The following is a 21,764-nucleotide window of genomic DNA, read 5'->3' as shown; positions in this document are numbered from 1 at the left end:
TCGTAGATTAGATCACTGTAATATTTCATATTGGGATGCAAGAACAGTCTTTGACTGTCATTTATGCACTTATCAAGAAATGTGGTTCAAATGTCAGATGGCTTAAATGTTTGGCCTAATTGAGTAATTAAGGTCAGAAGTTGCCATAGAAACCAGGAATGGACACAGCCCTCATTGCTCACCTCTGATTTACAGGTTTATTTTGGGATACTTAATCTTGCAATCACGATGATTTCACCTAGTGATCTAGGTGTCATTTTGAAAGTGTGGAGAGAGTGGTTGTGTTGCAAGTTGGGAGGGGGGGGGGGGGCAGGGGTGGATGTTGTTTTTTGATTTGGTTGGAGCTGCTGGACTGGTACTGTTCCAGCTTGTGGATGGGACCCGCGGTCTGGTACGGAGTCTGCAATGCGGGAGTGGGACTGGTGGTGGGACAGAGTGTTCCCTTTGAGCGGGGGGGGGGGGTCGGGTGAAAATTAGGGCTCGCACCCCCCCCCCTTTAGTCTGACAGTTGGGGGGTGCTCCTGAGTGACCCGTCAAGCTGAGGCGCTGGATAGTAACGCGCGTCAGTTTTAGGATCAAATCCCGACCGCGCTAGCTGCAGAGAGCCGGCGGAAAGACTCTGTCGGCCATTACATCAGGATGTCCCCCGTTTCATTGTCCTGGCCTGCGTCTATGTGCCGGGCATTCCACATCGCCAGAGAAAAGGAAAATTTCACAAAAAATTTTTTTTTTTTTAAAGAGAGTGGTCTGTTTGTTTGGTGTGGTCGGACCTGAGTTTGCTCGAAGCTACGCGTGCTTCAGTTCTCGTTCTAGTGCTGTCGGACCTTTGCGCGAACAGACGTTATGACCGTTTACGAACCGCACGTTTTTTTCCACAGCGGTTAACACACGAACGGCTACGCTAAGGCTACGGCCGCAAGAGCCGTGGGAGTTTTAAAAAAAATGTAATTAGAAAGTTTTATTTATTTATTTATCTCGTGTAATCAGTCGGTCTCTTACGAGTCATGTTAATTGGTTCACGCGGTGGTTTTAAAGCGCTAGCCCCCCCCCCCCCCCTGCCCCCCCCCTCCCCACCGTGAGCTTCTGCGTGACCTGAAAAAGGAGCAGCCTGTTCCCCGTGGCGAGCCGCCCGCCGGCACACCGAAAGAACAGCAGAGAGGGCGAAGGAGCGGGATCTCGTTCTCGTTCTCCTTCTTTTCTCCTTTCTTTCTTTCTCTCTTTCTCCCCTTCCCTCTCCCCCTCTGTCTTCCGCTCCTGCACGGGAGGGCTCGAGCTCCATCTTCATACACTGGCGACATTAATATTCCTTTGAAGCCCGTTCCAACCGCAGTCAGATCTCTCTCTCTCTCTCTCTCTGGCCCTCCCTCTCTTAGTCTCTCGCTCTCTTTCTCTTTCTCCCTCCTTCCATCCCCCCCCACACCTTTGCGTTCCCCCTTTTCTCCTTTCTTTCTTTTGTCCCTGTTTCCTCGTGCCTCCCTCTGCTTTGCTAAGTGAGCGTGTACAGCGGCTCTAATTTAATTCCTACCGCACCGGGAACAGGAGAGCGTGCGTGCGTGTGTGTGTGTGTGTGTGTGTGTGTGTCTACGTCTACGTGAGCGATTGTGTGCATGTGTGTGCTTGAGAGAGAGATAGAGAGATAGAGAGAGAGAGAGAGAGGGAGAGAGAGATGGGGAGCACAGGTGAGGGTTTCCATATGTCCACTCCACTTATTCCTGCCAGGAATTCCCCTGTCTGAGGAGGTAATTCACTTGGTCTCCCAGCACACACACACACACACACATACGCGCGTGCACGCACGCACACACACACACACATACACGCACACACACACACAGAGATCTCTGTAAGAGAGCGCTGTTAAGTTTCTCCTCCGTGGGTGGATCAGTGCCGCTGCTTCCTGCAGTGAAGCGGGGGCTATTTTTAGATCAAGGGTTAGCAGGGTGGAGAGAGAGAGAGATTTGTGGGGCTGTGGGGTGGGGGTTGGGGGTGGGGGGGGGGGGGGGGGGGGAGAATCCGAGGGAATGCCGCAATTATGAAGCAAGCGTTACGTTTCTCCCCCTAACCTGCCTGGCTCTGTCCACTCCGCCACCCCGCTTGAGCCGCCAACGCCCGCCAGCGAATGTCAGCCGCTTGTCATTTGTTAAAATGGAGAGCGCGGGTCGACGCCCCGACTCGCCGCCATTCGGCTAACGCGCCGCGCGCAGCCTTTCCCCCTCTCTGACGGGCGGCGTCCCGACAAGGACAGAAGCGGCCTTCGGTTGGGCGTTTTTCGGAAAGGGGCGGGGGGGGGGGGGGGGGGGGCGCTGCAGTCTTAATTAAACATAGCTCCACGGAGGGAATGATGAATGATCACGACCAGCAGTGGGGGGGGCGTGGGGGTGGGGGAGTGGGGGGGGTGGGGGGAGGTGGTGGTCAGGCTCGCCGTTGCCGGGAGACGTGGAGAACGCTCGGACGACGGCGGAGGCGGAGGTGGAGGTCGTCGTTCGGGCGAGGGGGGAGTCTGAGGAAACGCCGCTTGCCTGTGCCCGTGAGGGCGTGGCGTTTGTGGTGTGACATCTGGGTGGGGGGCGGGGCGGGGATGGGGGTGGTGTGCGCAGCAGAGGTGTTTGTCATAAATCTGAAGATCGCGTCTGAAAAAGATTCAGACAGTGCGCTCCTCCCACCTTTTCTAAACTCTGCCTCTCCGACTGTCAGTATGGAAATATGGAAATCTTTGGAAATATGTATTTTTTTGTTTGATGATGGTCCGATGTGCTCTACATTTCCAAAAATATGTGGACACCCTGTCTAATTACTGTTTTTCGGCTATTCAAGCCACTCCCATTGCTAACAGGTGTATAAAATTCAAACATACAGCCATGTGATCTCCACTGACAAACATTGGCAGTAGACTGGCAGTTGCATGGCTCTGTCATAGGATGCCACCTTTCCAACCAAATCAGTTTGTCACATTTCTGCCCTGCTAGAGCTGCCCCAGTCAACTAACTGTAAGTGCTGTTATTCCTATGTGGAAACGCATAGGAGCAACAACAGCTCAGCTGTAGAGCGTAAAAATCATCTGTCCTCGGTTGCAACGCCCATTACAGAGTTCCAAACTACCTCTGGAAACAACGTCAGCTCAAGTACTGTTCGTCAAGAGCTTCCATGGCTGAGCAGCCATACACAAACCCAAGTTCACCATGCGCAATGCCAAGCGTCGGCTGGAGTGGTGTAAAGCACACCACCATTGGAGTCCAGCAGTCGAAACACGAAACACGAAACAGTGAAGAATCACGCTTCACTATCTGGCAGTCTGATGGACAAATCTGGGCTTGGTGGAATGCATCGTGCCAATTGTACTGGCCCAAATAGTGCCAACTGTAAAGTTTGGTGGTGGAGAAATGATTGTCTGAGGCTGTTTTTCATGGTTTGGGCTAGGTCCTTTAGTTTCAGTGAAGGGAAATCTTAATGCTGCAGCATGCAATGACATTCGAGTGAATTGTGCACTTACGACTTTGTGGCAACATTTTGGAGAAGGCTCTTTCATGTTTCAGCATGCAGTGCCCCCGTGCACAAAGCAGAGTCCATAAAGAAATGGTTTGCTGAGTTTGGCGGTGAAGAACGTGACCGGCTTGCACAGAGCCCTGACCGCAACCCCATCAAATGCCTTTGGCATTGCCTTTGGAATGAATTGAAATGCCGACTGCGAGCCAGGCCTTACACCCAACATCAGTGCCCAACCTCACTAATGCTCTTGTGGCTGAATTGAAGCAAATCCCCTCAGCCATGTTCCAAAGTCTATTGGAAAGCCTTCCCAGAAGAGGGAAGAGGGCCCCCCCTCTTTACTATATTAATGGTCGTGGTTTTGGAATTAGATTTTCGACAAATACATATGGGTGTCGTGTTCAGGTGCCCACATACTTTAGAAAATGTAGTGCATCTCCTTGCCTCAAGCTCTGACTCTGAATCTGGCTTTGTTGTACTGTCACTCTCTGTTCTTGTCTTCTCTCTTTGCCTCTCAAATTCAGAACAAATTCTCAGATTGGTAGGACAAGCACTTGAAGAAAATTACACATCCCTGTATTCTATGCAAAAGCTCACTCTCTCTGTCTTTCTCTCTCATCATGGCAAAGATTGCAGTAGAAATGTATTCGAACACAAATATAGTTCTCACACAGGTGCTGTAATTGTATTGCATTTTATTAATCCATTTGTTTTATAAAGTAGAGCAGACAGTCTGCTGTACTTTTGAATGTTTAAACTTTCCTTTTTACTTTGAGATAGGGAGAAAGCAGAGATGTACGGATAGAGATGGTGTCAGAGTACAGAAATTGCCGTGATGGGGAATCAGTCCACCTGGCTCACAGTTCGCCCTGGAAATTACCACAGGGTTTTCCAATATTGCTACACTTCAAATAAAGCCTGTATTGCATATGAGGACACACAAAATAAACACACAAACAAAACTCGGGGCCCAACAGACACTGTTGGCATCCCTCTGGTTGTGGCTCTGGTTGAGACACCTTGCGACATGCCATGTCTGTCTCGTCCTCACACTGGAGAATTAGCCTTTTGTCAGTGGCCTAGAGGGTCAGCTAATTTGGAAATTAGTTAACGAACGAAACATTGCATTTATATAGCGCACTTCCAGACGCTCAAAGTGCTTTACAGTGATCAGGGGAAACTCACCTCAGCCACCACCAATGTGTAGCACCCACCTGGGTGATGCATGGCAGCCATTTTGTGCCAGAACGCTCACCACACATCAGCTGAGGTGGAGAGGGAGGGAACTATTTTTTAGCCAATTGAATCAGGGGAGAAATGTACATTTTATTTATGTGAAATGTATATTTCTGATTCCACTGTATCACAATTGAAAATAAAGTGAAGCTCCATCTCATTCTTCTTGCTGATCGGTATGCTGGTACTGTACCACCTGTCCTCTCTGGACATCCTTGTTTTGCTTGTGGTGTCCAGTACTAAAGGCCAGAGTGTGCCATGTCTTTGTCATAATGTTATTTGCTAGCAAAATATGATATAATATGATTTGTTTCGCGTTCTAACTTGGTTGAAATTATTCGGCATTTCAAGGCGTTTTGGGAAAGCCGATCGGTGTGAGTGGGTGTTGGGCAGTTTGTCCTCGTACAAGCTAGGTGAGGGCACTCGGCTTTCGGTTCAGCTGCGTTGTGATTCTTTCCTGGTATTTCCCCAATAAGTTTGAGTACTTTGCCCTGAGCGCTCGATGTTTCCTGCAGCATTTAAAACATGCATTTTTTGTCTATTCTAGGTTAACTGCCAGGGCCCGGTTCTGGCAGTATTTCCCGAGCAGAATTGGATTTTTGTTGTAGTCAATTTTCTGTGGGGTCACCGCAGGAGCCCGTCACCTTGCCCAGCGATGGAATTTAATTTAATCGTCACATCAACTGACACCGGGGGCTGCGGATTTGTTCCAATATCTTGGCCGAGCTGTTGACAGGGAGGCGTTTTTAAAAAGCGACTGGGCTCAGGCCGCAACCCTTTCTCACTCCACACCTTTTTCTCTTTCTCTCTCTCTCTCTCTCTCTCTCTTTTTCTCTCTCCTTCTTGTTTGCGCAGTGAGCGACAGCTGCTTCAGGAACCTTGCGGAGGACCGCAGCGGAATCAACCTCAAAGACCTTGTGCACGACCCCTCCCTGTGAGTACCCTAAATGGCCCGCGTTGCCGTGCGTTCACTTACTCGGTGTACGGATGCACGTCTTCAACATGTTTCATCCCGTGAAGAGGGAAGAACGAGATCCCTCCCAGGTCCGCCTCTATACAACTTCCTCCTTTCTTCCTCCCCTCCACATGCTACCAGTCAGAGTTTCACCCAGAAAGGAAGAGCTTCAGATTTATTTAATTATTTATTGTTTGGGTATTTTTTGTTTGGGTACTACATTATATTCCGACTAACCCCAATAGTGAGCAATAGTGACTCAACTAGTCAGGTGTTCATGATATGCCTGAAAAAACAAGCACCTGACAAAGGAGGTGCATTTATTAATTTACACTATACTATATATTTTTTTAATATTTCATTTTTTCTACTGTGTTTTTAGACATGCATATACACGTGCACACGTACACACACACACACACACACACATATTCTGGCTCTCTAAAGAGGGAGAAAAACAATGGAATTTTAAAAAGTGTCCCCCTTTAGCTCCAAGTCAGGGTCCATGGGTTACAGTGGCAGATCTGTCAGGTAGGTAGGATTATGTTTAGGTACACATATTCTACACAGTATATCTTAATTATCTTAATTCAACTTCATCAGAGCACATACTAGTTCAGGAGGGATTCTATGAGAACTGTGCATAGTGATTTAACATTTTACTATTTGTATGGGCTTAAAATGCCTGAAGGAAGTGTATTTTAGATATGTTTGTATTGTTACTAATATAATTAATATTAATATTGTACTAGCTAATATAACTAATGAGTGATGTCCATAATTTGAGGTAATAAGTAATACTGTGGTCTAGATGGAGGGATCCTGGCTGTGGTGAGGGAGTTCTGCCCAAGCTTTCTCTGAAGTGATGAAACTAACCTTATTTGGGAGCCAGTAGCGCATAACGAGCGGTGATTTGATAATGCTGTGTGTAGACACGAGCCATACGATACGCTCAGGAGGACTGCCCCTCTGCGGGGCTCCGACACTCGTCTCTGTCGTGTGAACCGACTCCCCCTTCCGCGGGATAAAGAACACGCTGCTTATTTACAGTTTTTGCCTCCTACCCTTCCTCCGCCAAATTTTTCTGGAGTGTTGGAATAACGAGCTTTTAATGACCGGTAGCGGAGTCATAAAAACAGGCTTTTTTTTTTTTTCTTTTTTTTTTTTGTTCCGCCTACACACGCTTTTCCATCTCCCTCCCCGCGACAGCGTCCTCGTACCTCTCCCTCCGAATCTCCGCTTGCAGCCCACCCCCACCCCCACCCCCACCCTCCCCCAAAAGTCCATTTGAGTGGGTGAGCTGAGCGGCGTTCCGCCCGGATGCTCTTGCGTCAGACTGTCGCTTCGGGCGGATCCGCTTGTAAAGTCCCTTGTCAATATTACAGATTACCCTGAGATAAAAATACCGCCGTATAAATCGCGGCGAACGACGCGCGGTCCGTCGTCCTCCGGCTGGGGGGGGGGGGGTTGGTGTGAGCCCGGTGGGAGTCGGGGGCCCCTCCCTGCCCCGCGACGACGCGCGCCGATGCATTGCTGTTCCGCAGCTGGGCCAGTTTTTGCCAGAAAAAATGTTAAAACATCGATCCGGTTACAATTAATAAAAGTGTCTGTGCTACATTGATGGCTACGTGAAATTAGCCTAAGCAATAACTATTGACACATTCGTATCATTTTTGGTGTGAAATTTAGAATGCGTGGTCTTTATCCACAGGGAATGTGTGTGTATTCAGGGACAGGTATTTGTTCAATACCTGTGCATTCCACTGCTTTTCACTGTGCATTCCACTACTTTCCACTGTGCATTCCACTGCTTTTCACTGAGCATTCCACTACTTTCCACTGTGCATTCCACTACTTTCCACTGTGCATTCCACTGCTTTTCACTGTGCACTGTGCAAATGACTTTACTGGTTGCGCAGCTGACACAAGTAGACTGCTGGCACCTGACAGACCATCTGGGTGCATCATGAGATAGGCAAATATATTTTAAATAGAAAGGTAAATTAAGGTAAACTGTTATTAGCTTAAAGAAATCATATTTAAACTTAAAGTATTCATATTAATAATTGTTCTGAAAGTAGTGCAGTTTGAATGTAATATTATAGAAATGTTCTGAAAGTAGTGCAGTTTGAATGTAATATTATAGAAATGGGTTTGATCTCATAGAATTTGGCACATAAAATTTCCACCAGCTACACTGTGCTCTTGTCCTTCCAAATTCCTGAAGACAAGCAGCTCTGGGCTGGGTGGCTGCTTGGATGAGACATGGGAAATCCAGGATTGCTGCAGGAAATTCTTTTTCATTGAATAACCAGCAGAGGGCGCTTTCCCCTTCCAATGCAAGTAGAAATTTAAAACTTGCACAGCAATTGGGACATTCTACTGAAAGGGAATTCTTGCAGATGACAGTATATCAAGGTCCTGACTCAGTGTGGTCATTAAAGGTCCCCTGGCACTTACTAGAAGCAGGGTAGTTAACCTCCTGGCAGTCTTCCTAATCAGATTCTCTCAATCTGGCAACCTTGTCAGCCCCCTGCTGCAAATCAAGGGTCCCTTACCATGTTCAGTCTTAATAAAACGTATTGTCACACCGCAGACCTTTTTTAATGATTACAGATTTTTTTTCCCTCCTAGCTGTTGCCGGCAATAATGCTAATGTCAAAAGCGTAGGTGACTACATTGTTAACCTCTCTCTCGGACCGTGAATGGATATCACCAGGTTTTATTTTTATTGCTTACCAACTTTTTTTTTATTTGTTTTTTCGTTTTACGTTGTATGTCATTTCAAGCTCCACTTCGTTCTCTCTCATGCTAAATGAAATGGTCAGGTAAAAGAATATGATTTGAAATGGCAGGTGCTAGTAAAAAAGAAATAAATGATGGGTAATTCAGCTATGAAAATTAGAAATAAAATTTCTAAAGATTTTGTATGTTCGACATGCTGAAAAAGTCAAAACGCTAACGACACACTGCAAAATCGTGAGTGTTTGTCATATAAATGTTGGTTTATTTAAACTTGCACACTAACAAATGGAGGCAAAAGCAGAAAGTCCTCCGCTTCACAAAAATTCAAGGGGTTTTGTGTATCCGAGCACATTTTATTTTAGCACTTCGTTCAGTCCGTGAACTGGTATAATATAATGTTTATACAGTGAAACCTGGTACTTTTTAGCAGTGCGCAATCATAATAATGATTTCATTCGTTTTTGGCTCCACACGCCTGCAGCATAATTATGGATTTGCTTTTCAACTGAGCACAAAAACGTTTCTCTAAATATGATTAACATGTGTCGTAGATTCCAGATTAAAATACACACCGAGGTTTCACGAGGACATGTGCTTAAAACTTCTGCTCTGTACCGGCTCTATTTAGTCTTTTTTTATAATCAAATCAAATGTCACTGAAGCTGAAAATTAAATATTTTTTCCATTACCAGTGTGTTGTAAATATAGTCACATATTTTTGATGGGAATGCACGGACCAGTGACGTGCAGAACGCATTTAAAAAAGATAAGTCCTAAAAGCCACTGCTCTATATTCACTGATACAGTATTTAATGGATCCGGAGTTGGCTAACAGACGGTAGTTAGCTTCCAGGACCTGAGATATAACCAATTTTTGTTAGTTAGATAACAAGCCTGATTCCACACTGCTGCCATTAAATGTTAGCATATAGATGGCTGGCTGGTTAGGCTATTTTTATGACACTTTCACTCTCTGTTCCCATTTTCTCTCTTTGTCTCTCTCAAGTCCAAATTGGCAGGACCGGTACTTAAAATTAAGCAAATACCTGCATTTAATGCAAAATGTATCTCTCTTCCTCTCTGTCTCCCTCTCTCTGTCTCTCTCATTCTCTCTCTCTGTCTCTCTCTCTTTCTCAGTCTCTCCATCTCCCCCTGTTCTCTCTCTCTCTCTCTTTCTCTCTGTCTCTCTGTCTGTCTCTGTCTTTCCTCCCTGCCCCCCTCTCTCTCTCTCCCTCCCTCTCTCTCTCTCTCTCCCTCTCTCTCTCTCTCTCTCTCTCTCTCTCTCTCTGATGACACACAGACAGCACTCTCATCCTTCTACCTCCCACCACCGCGACTCATTGCTGCTCTCCCAGTTGTCCTTTCCTAATTGGATTTCTCGTTCTCTCTCATTAGTCTTTCGGGCCTTTGAATCTTTGAGACGTTCCGAAAGTCCTTTTTCTCAATTTCTATCCAATCTGGACACTGCTAATGCGGGAAGAGGGAATTTAGTTTCCACATCAGTTTCTCCAAAGGGGGAATTTATGTGCAGAAAAATAAAGATCCAATCTCAAAATAGTCCCCCCCGCTGCCCCCCCCCCCACCCCCACCCCACACACACACACTTCACTTCGGAGTCTTCATCTATTCAACCGTAAAATCCTGCTGAAACCCCTTGTCACAAACACTGCCACTTCATCACAAGGGAAGAAATTTAAGGACTAATACAGGAAAGTTATTTTAAAGAAAGACACCCCCCCCCCCCGCCCCACGCCTTTTTAGAGGGGTGAGAAAGGCAACAAGCATCAGCTGTGCAGCTAGGCTACGCTCGTCTGATTTTACATGATGTCCCATCTGCTTTGATTTGATATCTCCTCGCTGCTAATTTGCTAGCCAGCTATGCAATGAGCGTGTAAGCGGGCCGCTCACGCTGTGAGGACACTGTTCTGGGGCACGGAGGGGCCCCGTGGTCTGGTACTGAATCTGGGCCATGCCAGTGCCGTCTGGCCTACAGTCCCACAGGTCAATGACACATTTGGCTCTGGCATCTCCCATCTCGTTGCCAGGATGGCGGTGATACAGAAGATGATTAACTAGTGCAGGTGTTGACATCATAATTTGTAAAAACTGGTTTTGTCTGATGTTGCTACATGTACACCTGATTTACTAAGACCTTTGAAAAACCTTTTGGCGTAAAACTAATGACACAACCATTGACTGGTGAAAAAGCAATACCATGACCAGTCACTGGTCATGTTATTGGGTTTGCGTGTGCTAAATGGTTTTGCACTTGCTAAGGGTCTTAGTTGATCAGGCCCTTAGTCTTCAATACTGTTGCGTTGTTCGTTTAGAATCACTTTCTTTTGCTGACTTGCATTACTCCTGTAAAAATTTGTGTCCCCTCAGGCCTCTGATTCACCAAACACCAAAAGAGCTGAGATGTGATGGAAGCGTAGACGTGAAAGAAATATGGACAAATGTCACCCACTGTGACATCAGCCATTGACTTTCCATGGGTTAATGAAAGCGGTTTGAAACCTTCGAAGCTTTCAGGGCGCCGCCATTTTGTACAAATTGGAGCCACAGGCTGCACAGTAGGGAAAAGGGGCGACCCTTGTATGGGCATTGAGTCTGGCCGTCCAGGTAAGCGCGTGAGATTCAGCGACACAAACTGTCCCCGATTCGTCCAGAGAATATTTAAATCTGGTTCAAATAGCACAGTAACTCAACAAATCGGCACATGGGGAGACAGCGGATGAAGAAAAAGCACCTATTGCGACTACCTTTTCTTGTGGGGAAAAATAATTGACTGTATTGACCTAATTGTTACCATTGGCTTGCATTGAAATTGGTGGCTGAAACGCCTGTGCTGGGTCCAGCTGCTCTGGCGCTAATGAGCAACATCTCTCAACAAGACCAGGAAGTGAGCTTAAAAAACAGTCATTCGTTTTCAATGGAGGGGGTTTGTGGAATGTTCCGGCTGTGGGAATTTGATGTTTACCACTGCATTACTGGGGAAAAATAGGAAATATCAATGAGATTTGTACCGTTACATTTCTGTTGAAATACCGCTTATTTAGTTGTTCCCTTTTCAGATGAATTTGCCACTACACTCACTTTACCTTCTAAAGAAGCGCACAATCCATTTCAGTTACCTTTGTTGTTTACTATGTCACAGTTGTAGTGAATTCAGGTTATTTTCTTGTTCCCACCAAGATCGGTTTAAGAGAAATTGGTTTACTGTTTATATAACACAAGCCACACGTGCATGAATCCTTTCCAGCTGGTTTCCTTATTTACGATGTGAAGGTTGTGCGCACATTTAAAGGTGTATTGCAATGTCATTAGTTTTTGTGTAAATTAAATCCCAGGTATCAGTGTTACAGTTCTATTACACCTTTCAGCATCTCGTCTAACTTGGACCGTTTCTCTGTTTTATTGACAGCATAGGCTATCCATAAGTATCTTGTCATTTTCCACTGGTACCAGTTTCACAGTTAACTTGGTTTCCTGTTTTCCAATCATATGATTTCTTCTCTTGATTTATCTCTTCTCTTCTCTTATTGGTTGCGTTGTATTCTGATTTGTTTTCACGCAATATAATTGCCATTCATCACCATTGCACCCTTGTTTTTGGCCTCGACGACCAATCTTATGCCTTCTGTGCCCTGTTGTATTTAGATTTATCAAAGGCCAAAGTGGCCTTGCCCTAAGTATGATTTAATTCCAGGCCGGCAGCAAATGTTGCTGATAACCTCGGCTGTGTGGTTGCCTGTAGGTGAGGCTGCTGCTGTCCATGGTGCTGAACGCTTCCCCGGCTTTGGGAGACTGGAAGAGCGCGATCGAATTGTGACCCAATTGACTTTCTATCTCCCTCCCCTCATTTTAAATTCTAATTTAGATTGCGAGTAATAATAGGCTCTCTGATGCTGCGCCAGCAAGTCTCTGTTCCCATCACAGCACGTAATGCCTATAAAGCACCGCAGTACAGTCGTAATTTCTGGGGAAGTTCATACTTTTCACATAGCAGTCCTCCAAAAGAGTTCTCATTACAGTCCTCCAAAAGAGTTCTCATTACAGTCCTCCAAAAGAGTTCTCATTACAGTCCTCCAAAAGAGTTCTCATTACAGTCCTCCCAAAGAGTTCTCATTACAGTCCTCCAAAAGAGTTCTCATTACAGTCCTCCAAAAGAGTTCTCATTACAGTCCTCCAAAAGAGTTCTCATAGCAGTCCTCCAAAAGAGTTCTCATAGCAGTCCTCCAAAAGAGTTCTCATTACAGTCCTCCAAAAGAGTTCTCATTACAGTCCTCCAAAAGAGTTCTCATTACAGTTCTCTAAAAGAGTTCACATTACAGTTCTCTAAAAGAGTTCACATTACAGTCCTCCAAAAGAGTTCTCATTACAGTCCTCCAAAAGAGTTCACATTACAGTCCTCCAAAAGAGTTCTCATTACAGTCCTCCAAAAGAGTTCTCATTACAGTCCTCCAAAAGAGTTCTCATTACAGTCCTCCAAAAGAGTTCTCATTACAGTCCTCCAAAAGAGTTCTCATTACAGTCCTCCAAAAGAGTTCACATTACAATCCTTACAAAGTGTCCACATTACAATCCGTCCAACGAGTTCTCATTACAATCCTTTCCAAGATTTCACATTGCAATCCTTCCAATAGAGTTCTCATTACAGTCCTCCAGTTTAGTTCTCATTACAATCATGATTTATAATGGCATTCACATTACAATCATTCCAAAGACATCATTCATATTTATAATCTGAATTTTCTGAGTGGTAATCACCAATCACAATGTATAGTAGAAAAGTTTGCCATTACCAACTGTTTCAGTGACAGGCATTTAATTTTCTGCCATCAGTTTATGTATTTGTGTGGTGAAAATAATTATACTATGCTTATGGTATGTGTTTTTCTCATTATAAAATTAGTTTTATGTATTTTACATTTCAACCATTTACGTGTGGGTGCGTGTTTTATTTTTCTTACCATTGTTTTTTTATCGCAACTTTTTCTTCTCTGTTGGCCAACTTGAAATGGCCAGTCGTACTGCGAGCCTTACCATCTGTCGATTTTACAGAGAGCAGAGAAACGTGTGCGTCCTCCTGTACACACGCAGCCAGCTTCTTTTCGTTCTGCAGCCTGCCAGCTGTGCTGCGCCGTCATTACGCCACTAGAGGGCATCGCGCCCCGCTGGTGAAGACAGGTCGCAGACGCTCTGTCGCTGTCAGTCTCCCTAGGAGATGCCTTGCCTGCGCAAAGATGCCCTACACATGTAAAGATGCCCTATAGGTGCAAAGATGCCCTACACACGTAAAGATGCCTTACACATGCAAAGATGCTCCGCATGTGCAAATTAGGTGCTCTGTTCAAGTGTTACAGCACAGGATTCAATTTTGTAGCCTTCTGGTAATAATCCAAGCCCTTCCACCACCACCATGCCCCTACACTGGTACCGTATGGTAATGTGGGGTATACTGAAGAACAGTATGCCAGTTCTGGTCGTGCTTCACCCTTACACCCTTAAATGTAAGGATTCAGTCTCACTCTCCTGAACTGTTCAGTTTTTATTGCACAAAAACTAGGCTGTTTTGTGTTATCATCTGTTGCTTTCTAGGTAGCGTATAGTATTTTGTCATGTCGTACATTAGTACAGAGAAGCTAGGGAGAAGAATGCTGTCCAAACGCTCGTGTCGTGTCTGTTGCTGCACCATGAGCTGATTTTTCTTCCTCCGTTGGTGTGATACATTTGTGTGCCACATGAGGGCGCCAGTAGACATTCAAATTTTTCCGTGGCTAGAGAGGGACGGCTTCTTGGCAGTGGCACGGATTGCTTCTGCTATGCCTGTCTTCGTGAAAAATGACGGTCTACGCAAGAGACGCTTGTCATTCATGCTACAATCTCAACCTGTCTGGATTTAAATGCAACGCTGTTTCTCAGTATGAAAACTGTTGAGGTGTTTCATTTCAGTGATTTATGTTACTGAAGAAGCAGAATTAATTGACTGTGTAGGCATTATTATGATTTAACAACTTTTTAATGGTTGTAGGGAAGCAAGTGTGACCATGAGCAAGTGTGTGTGTGTGAGTGTGTTTCAGTGTGTGTGTGTGTGTGTGCGCCACTGTGCACTGTTTCTCACTTGGTGCAGCCACAGTTGACCACTGGACAACCGTCTTCTATTTCCAAAGAAAAAAAAAACATATAAGTTTAGACACTTAATGTTTAAAGCACTTAATGTTCTTTTCGAAACATGATAAGATTGCAGAGTATTTTAAAGTTCACTTTCTGTGTTTTGTAAAAAATGTTATTTCAGTTTTATTGTGTAGTTTAGACCATTTGTGTCAAATGAAAGGATATTTTGGATTCATTCAGATTTCCATACAGACGTTTCTGATAATCTGTCTGCTTTATGGTGGCTCTATTCAGTCATCTGTAGTTTAAAGATAATAAGTAAGTTTTGAGTTTCCAAAGCAGCTTATACAGTGACACTGGATGATGTGTATACTTAATTAATGTTAATGATGTCCCGATACAATACCAGCCATTGTAAAGCTGGCAGATCATCAGAAACTTAAATATCTTATATGTTCCTTGGTGCACAAAAACACGTTTGGGCCAATAAAAAAAAACCCTGAAAGTGAACTATTACTTTAAATGCTTGGGAGTGTTTTTTTTTTTTGTTATTTCATGGATTTTTCTCATCTCCTCAGGCTGGGGGGAACTGTCTCTGCTTACAAAATCGTCCCTGACGAGATCGATGAGATCAAGGTGAGATCACCCGCAACCCCAATCTGTCCTGCCCAAACCATCGTTTCCAGACTCATGTAACAGACCTCTCCCTCTCCCTCTCCCCCTCTCTCTCTCTCTTCCTCTCTCTCTCCCCCACCCCCTCTCTCTCTGTCTTTCCCTCACTATCTGTGCCTCTTTTTGTCCTTCCGTCTACCTCTCTCCATCTCTCTCTCTCTGTCCCTCTCTCTCCGTCCCTCCCTCTCTCTGTCTCTCTCTTTGTCCTTCCCTGTACCTATCTACATCTCCCTCTCCCTCTCTCCCCCACCCCCTCTCTCTCTGTCCCTCCCTCTCTCTGTCTCTCTCTTTGTCCTTCCCTCTACCTCTATCCATCTCTCTCTCTCCTTACCTCCCTCTCTCTCTGACCCTCTCCCTTCCCTATACCTTTATGCATCTATTTCGCTCTCCCTCTCTCCCCTCCTTCTCTCTCTCTTTCCTTACCTCCCTTTCTCTCTGTCCCTCTCTTTGTCCTTCCTTCTACCTCTATCCATCTCTATCTCCCTCTCCCTCTGTCCCTCCCTCTCTCACTGTCTCACTGTCCCTCCCTCTGTCTCTCTCCCCCCCCTCTCTCTCTCCCCACGCAGGAGACGCTGGTGGACTGGTGCGACGAGAAGGAGCTCAACCTCATCCTGACCACCGGGGGCACGGGCTTCGCCCCCCGCGATGTCACGCCCGAGGTACATGGGGCCCCACCCGTTTGTGTTTGTGTCCATGTGAGTGTGAATGCGTGTGAACAACGTCGACCCGCGGGAACGCGTGAACGTGGGCGCACGACGGCAGCATGCGCTTGCTCGCGGTGCCAGCATGCCGGTGAATGCGTGCGCATGCAAGCGCGAAAAAGAACAGCGCTCCTGCGTCTGCGCGTTTGCCTGCGTGCATGCATGTTTTTATCAAAGACGATAACTTATTATCCGTTACCTAAGAGGACGGCTCCTGAACTCCAGTTTGGAATGGGGAGGTGAAGCCCTAAACTCCAGTTTGGAATGGGGAGGTGATTCCCTAAACTCCAGTTTGGAAAGGGGAGGTGATGCCCTAAACTCTGGTTTGGAATGAGGAGGTGATGCCCTAAACTCTGGTTTGGAATGGGGAGGTGATGCCCTAAATTCCGGTTTAAAATGGGGAGGTGATGCCCTAAATTCTGGTTTAAAATGGGGAGGTGATGCCCTAAATTCCGGTTTGAAATGGGGAGGTGATTCCCTAAACTCCAGTTTGGAATGGGGAGGTGATGTACACATGGGCGCTCGTTATTCTTATTTGAAGCCCAGAGAAAGCCGACAACAGGCATTCCCACAAATTCCCTTAATCCTCTCCCAGTAAGACTTGGAACGGCTCAACCTGCTTTGCACTGAGTGCATATTTACACCCCTGGTCAACAGTCGGAGTGTGCAAACTGGCATTAGAACAGCTACCACAAGTCTAACAGTAAAGACAGTCCTGCTATAAATGATATACATGTAATATATAATTTTATTTTTTAAAACATTACAATCAGTGAATAGCATGTTTTGATGATAGCTGAGGTCGGTATGTCCATATAAATCCCCTCATCGTTTCACTGTTGCAATGTTACCTGTGCTTCCATTTCAACCGTTACAGTACGGGCCTCAATAACACACTTTCTGACATTTACAAAGGTTGAGAATAGTGCATTTCTAATTATGTTTCACGCGGTTAATATTTCACCGTAATGACATTGTAAAAAAAATCAGTTTGTCTTGAAACGTTTGGAGCAAGTTATACCGTTTGAGCGAAGCGGAAGCATTCAGTTTTATCCCTTTTTTTCGAGTGTGCTGAGGTCTAAGAAAGAAATCTTAACAGTTTTATGAAGGCTAGCCCCGTAGCCCTGGAATTATGCGCTCATAATGACGCTAATGTAGCGTTAATCCGACCAGGCAGGAACGATGTCTCGTCTGTCAGATTTACACGCAGTGACTGCAGGTATCAGCTTTAGAGGTCGAAATGGAGAACAAGATTCAGTCTGACATCATTGGCTTGGCTGTTCAGCAGTATATGCACGTATACCCGTATATTTAGGGGTTCAACCCTAACCCAATCGGGCTGGCACCCTTTTGTTGGTTAATTTTTTTTTTTCAGAGTCTTCCTCCAGCTTTTTGCTAATTCCTGTTAGATGGTAAATGCTAGAGACATGACATTTTCACCAATAACAGGTATGATGTGCAAATTCAAACGCAAGGAATATTTTTAAAGATCCAAATTTTCAGTGCAAAATCTCCTAGGCTGTAGATGCGATTTAAACCAAAATTCTGTCAACAGGTTCTGGCTTGCATGCTCTACAACTTTGCCAATTGGACTAAAGCACCACCTAAAAAATTGTCCCACCGTTTATATATATTTTTGGAAACTACATTTTACCTTAGTCCTCCTACATACTTTGTCCTGTTTCCACCAACTGTACTAGAAAGCAAGTATGGACCAAGCTCTTGAGTTCCTCTCCACAGATTTGTGTAAATTTGATTCCGTTTAGAAGATATTAACCAGTAAGTCAAAAAGAGACATGGCTATTACTGCATGAAAATTTGCTGGATTGTTATAAACCTTTGTACTTTGTCTGTTAGGCGTGCGTGCAGCAGTAGTCCAACCTACACCCATTTGGATTGGGTTTTGTGCAGAATCATTTGTGTAAGGCTGAATGGAGCCAATTTGCCAAGTGTATTGCTAATGTCGGTTTTACAGTTTTTAGTTCAATATTTTTTACTTAACTTTTATTTAACAAATATATATATAAAGATACAAAAGGATATACACTATATGGAAAGAACCATTTCTTTATAGACCTTGCTGTGTGTCCGGAGCATTGCCTTGCTGAAACAGGAAATGGCCTTCCCCAAACTGTTGGGGAAGCACAGAATCATCTAGACTGTGATTGTATGCTGACGTATTAAGATTTGCCTACATTGGAACTAAGGGGCCTGGCCCAAACCATGAAAAACAGCCCCAGACCAAGGGGTGTTCAGATACTTTTGGTCAAATATGTTATATTTTTACTCATCACAATAGTTCTGTTTTCTTTAATTTATTCATATTACGCCGTTACCCCCTTAGTGCTTGGACCCTGTTAATTGCTGCTTGCGGCTATATTTATATATTGTAGTTTTTTTATTGTGTGTATAATTTTGTCAAACCAATAAAGCTTTAATGAGCTTCTTTGTTCTATGTGTCTGTGTGTTTCCCTCTGGAACACATACTCAGCCTAGCACTTTTTAGGTTTGAAATTGCGCGTGCGATAAGATTAGATCGGCTCAATTCGGTTGAGAGAATCAGCAGCGATGTCTCCACACGTCACTGGGTTTTTAGGGCTGGCGAATCCTCGGACTCTTGCGTGTTTTCAGACAGAGGGCTCATCCCAACCAGGCAGTGCTTGGGGGGTCAGTGTTTAGGGGGTTGATAGGGTTAATTGGGAGTAATAGAGAGATTGATAGGGTTCACGTATCGGGCCGTCTGAGCTCACCATTTTGATACATCACTGCCCCTCCCCACCCCCCCTCCCTTACCTTTCAAATTCCTGGGGGCTGAGTAAACCCCGGCCTCTTTAAGCATGACTGTGGATGAGCTCCGATGTGATAAATGGCGGCCTCTGGTCACGCGCCTCTCCGAGGGTTTGGGCGTGGGGTGCGGCTCGGGGCTTTTCTCCGCACCTCGTCTTTGGCCTCACACGCGAGGGGCTCCCTCGCTCGCTTTGAAGTGGTACACAAAGTATTCGGAAGAGAACATCTCTGCCTTGCCTCCCCACGCTGTGGGTGCACGGTTCTGTTGCCCTGGCAATACGGCCGGTGTGAAGGGCTAAATGTGGAACTGTTGCCCTGGCGATGAGGCTGTTCTGATGGGCTGAATGTGGCGCTGATGCTCTGGCATTGCGAGTGTTGTGAAGGGCTGAATATGATGCTGTTGCCCTGGTGATGTGGCTGTTGTGACGGGCTGAATGTGAAGCTGTTGCCCTGGTGATGAGGCTGTTGTGAAGGGCTGAATATGATGCTGTTGCCCTGGTGATGTGGCTGTTGTGAAGGGCTGTATGTGAAGCTGTTGCCCTGGTGATGCAATTGCTGTGAATGGCTGAACGCGACGCTGCTAACATAGTTATGTGGCTGCCTTGGCAACATGGTTGCTGCTGAATGCTCAGTGTGATGCTGTTATGTTACCCTTGGCGACGCGGCTAATGTGAAAGACTGAATTGCCCTGGAGCTCCGGCTGTTGTAGGCGTCAGTGAAAGCGACAGTGTTGCCCTGCTGGGCGACCGCAGTCATGTGACTCCAGTGTCTCCGCCCCCAGGCCACACGGGAGGTGATCGAGCGGGAGGCCCCTGGGATGGCGCTGGCCATGCTAATGGGCTCCCTCAACGTCACTCCTCTGGGCATGCTGTCCAGGTAAATAAAAACACTCACTACAGCGCTACACATGCACACATAGACACACACTACACAAGCATGTCGAAACTACACGCGCACACATAGACACACACACACACACACACACACATCTGCTCACACACAATATATGCACACATACGCATACACACGCATTTACACACACACACACACACACACACATCTGCTCACATATACGCATACACACGCATTTATACACACACACACACACACACATATAAACACACACATGTGCATACACACACTGCACAAGCATGTGAAAACTACACACATGCACATACATACCCGCACGCTTGGACAATATACACATACACACGCACAGAATATACACTAAAAACTACACACAAAAACTATACACACATACAATTCATGCACTGCACATACACACACTACACATGCACATCAAAATTACAGATACCCGCTCACATGTGCACACACACGCATACACACACACACACACACACGTCCATTTTTGCAATTCTAACATTTCTCTGTTGTTATGTGTAGGCCTGTGTGTGGAATCAGAGGGAAAACTCTCATCATTAACTTACCTGGCAGCAAGAAGGGCTCACAGGTAAGAGAGAATCTGCCTATGTGCTGTCTGTGCGTGTGGGGATACGTCTGTGGTCTGTGGTCTGTGGTCTTTGTGTCTGTATGCCTGGGTAAATGCAAGACTGTGTGTCAGTGTCATTCTCATTATACAGTATCGGATCTGTATTATGGATCTTCATATGAAATGTAGCTATTTAGTATAATATCATTATAGCTAAATATTGACTAATTACTACGATCAAAATATTGCCGAGGATGTTTAAACCAAGCACGGCGTTTGCTATCTGATAGTCTAGCTTATTTAATATGGAAATATGTCATGAACATAATTATTTAAAGATTTATTAAATCCAGATGGATGTGAGCTTCTCTGGCAATCTCTAAAGCATTCTGCCTGTGTTCTTCCTGTAAGAGACCAATAGTCTCCCTTCTATTTTTAACCCTACGTTCACATAACCCTACCCCTTCTGGGATTTGGTGGTGATGGTTAATCTCTGTAGTCCGTCGTTGGCTCCCGCCTCAGACGGGTCCCCCCCGGTGGGGCGTGGGGCACGGGGGCAGTTTGTAGTGAGAAATCGGGGGGGCGATTATGGGGTGGATCGTTGAAGGGCCTCATTGCGCACGCTTCCATCCTGAGTCTGTTCCCTCAAGTACTCTCCCTACTGCTCTTCTCTCCCTCTCTTTTCCTCTGTCTCTCTCTCCCTCTTGCTTACTCTACTGCTCCTTCTCTCCCCCTCTCTCTCTTTCCCCTGCTCTATCCCTCCCCCCCCCTCTGTCTTTCCCCCTGCTCTCTCTTCCACTCTCCTTGTCCTTGCTGCTCTACCTCTCTCTCCTGCCTTATTGCTTTATCTCTCTTTCCCTTGCACTATTTTCAATTTCAATTTCAAGGTGCTTTATTGGCAGGACACGCACAGTGTTGCCAAAGCAGTTACAAAGAACAAGAGTAATAACAAATAGATAAATAAATACATTTAATTAAAATTAAATATATAAATAATAGCAATGAAATAAAAATCAACTCTACAACCTGCAAATAATATACTCACATTATACATACACGACATAAACAACATAATTATCATACTGCCATATTTGTGCCGTATAATACACAGTATGTAAATAATTAACTGCAGGTGTCGAGGTGCTCTCTCTCTCCTTCTCTCTTTCTTTCCTCCTGCTCTGTCTCTCTCTCTCCTCCCTGCTCTTTCTATCTCTCCATTTCTCGCTTTCCTCACTGCTCTGTCCCTCTCTCCCTCTTTTTGTTCCCTGCCTTATCTCTCTCCCTCTCTTTTTTCCCTTACTGCTCCATCTCTCTCTTCACTGCTCTATCACTCACTCTCTCTCTCACTCTCCTCTCTGTGCCATCTCTCTCTCCCTCTCTCTCTCTCTCTGGGAATGGACAGGATTTATTCAGCCGCATAATGCAAATGGCATAGGAGCTCCAGCTAGTGCTGTATATTCAGTCTACATACCAGTCTTTACGTAAGAGTCGCTGTCGGCCTGTTTTGGGTGCTCTGTATTAGGCAGGTCTGAGGTCTCAACAGTTCTGGTTGCCATAGAGTTTTCGGTGCAACCCTCAGACTGACGTGTTCAGTGGGGGTGAGGTTTTAGACCACTCC

General features: G+C 45.5%; 1 protein-coding gene across 22 annotated transcripts in view; it reads left to right on the top strand.

The window, feature by feature from the left end:
• The window catches only part of gphna (gephyrin a), a 94,335-nt gene that overhangs the window by 27,059 nt on the left and 45,512 nt on the right, over positions 1-21,764 (top strand). For all 22 annotated transcript variants that reach the window (XM_035428657.1, XM_035428674.1, XM_035428599.1 and 19 more), the window contains exons 2-6: positions 5,575-5,653; positions 15,115-15,172; positions 15,775-15,867; positions 19,478-19,572; positions 20,101-20,167. In XM_035428657.1, the coding sequence (XP_035284548.1) occupies positions 5,575-5,653; positions 15,115-15,172; positions 15,775-15,867; positions 19,478-19,572; positions 20,101-20,167 (392 nt within the window). The remainder of the gene's footprint in view (positions 1-5,574; positions 5,654-15,114; positions 15,173-15,774; positions 15,868-19,477; positions 19,573-20,100; positions 20,168-21,764) is intronic.

Source organism: Anguilla anguilla, chromosome 1, assembly GCF_013347855.1.
Source record: "Anguilla anguilla isolate fAngAng1 chromosome 1, fAngAng1.pri, whole genome shotgun sequence".
NCBI lineage: Eukaryota > Metazoa > Chordata > Actinopteri > Anguilliformes > Anguillidae > Anguilla > Anguilla anguilla.
Note: the sequence above shows the minus strand (reverse complement) of the source record. Positions and strands in the feature narration are given on the sequence as shown.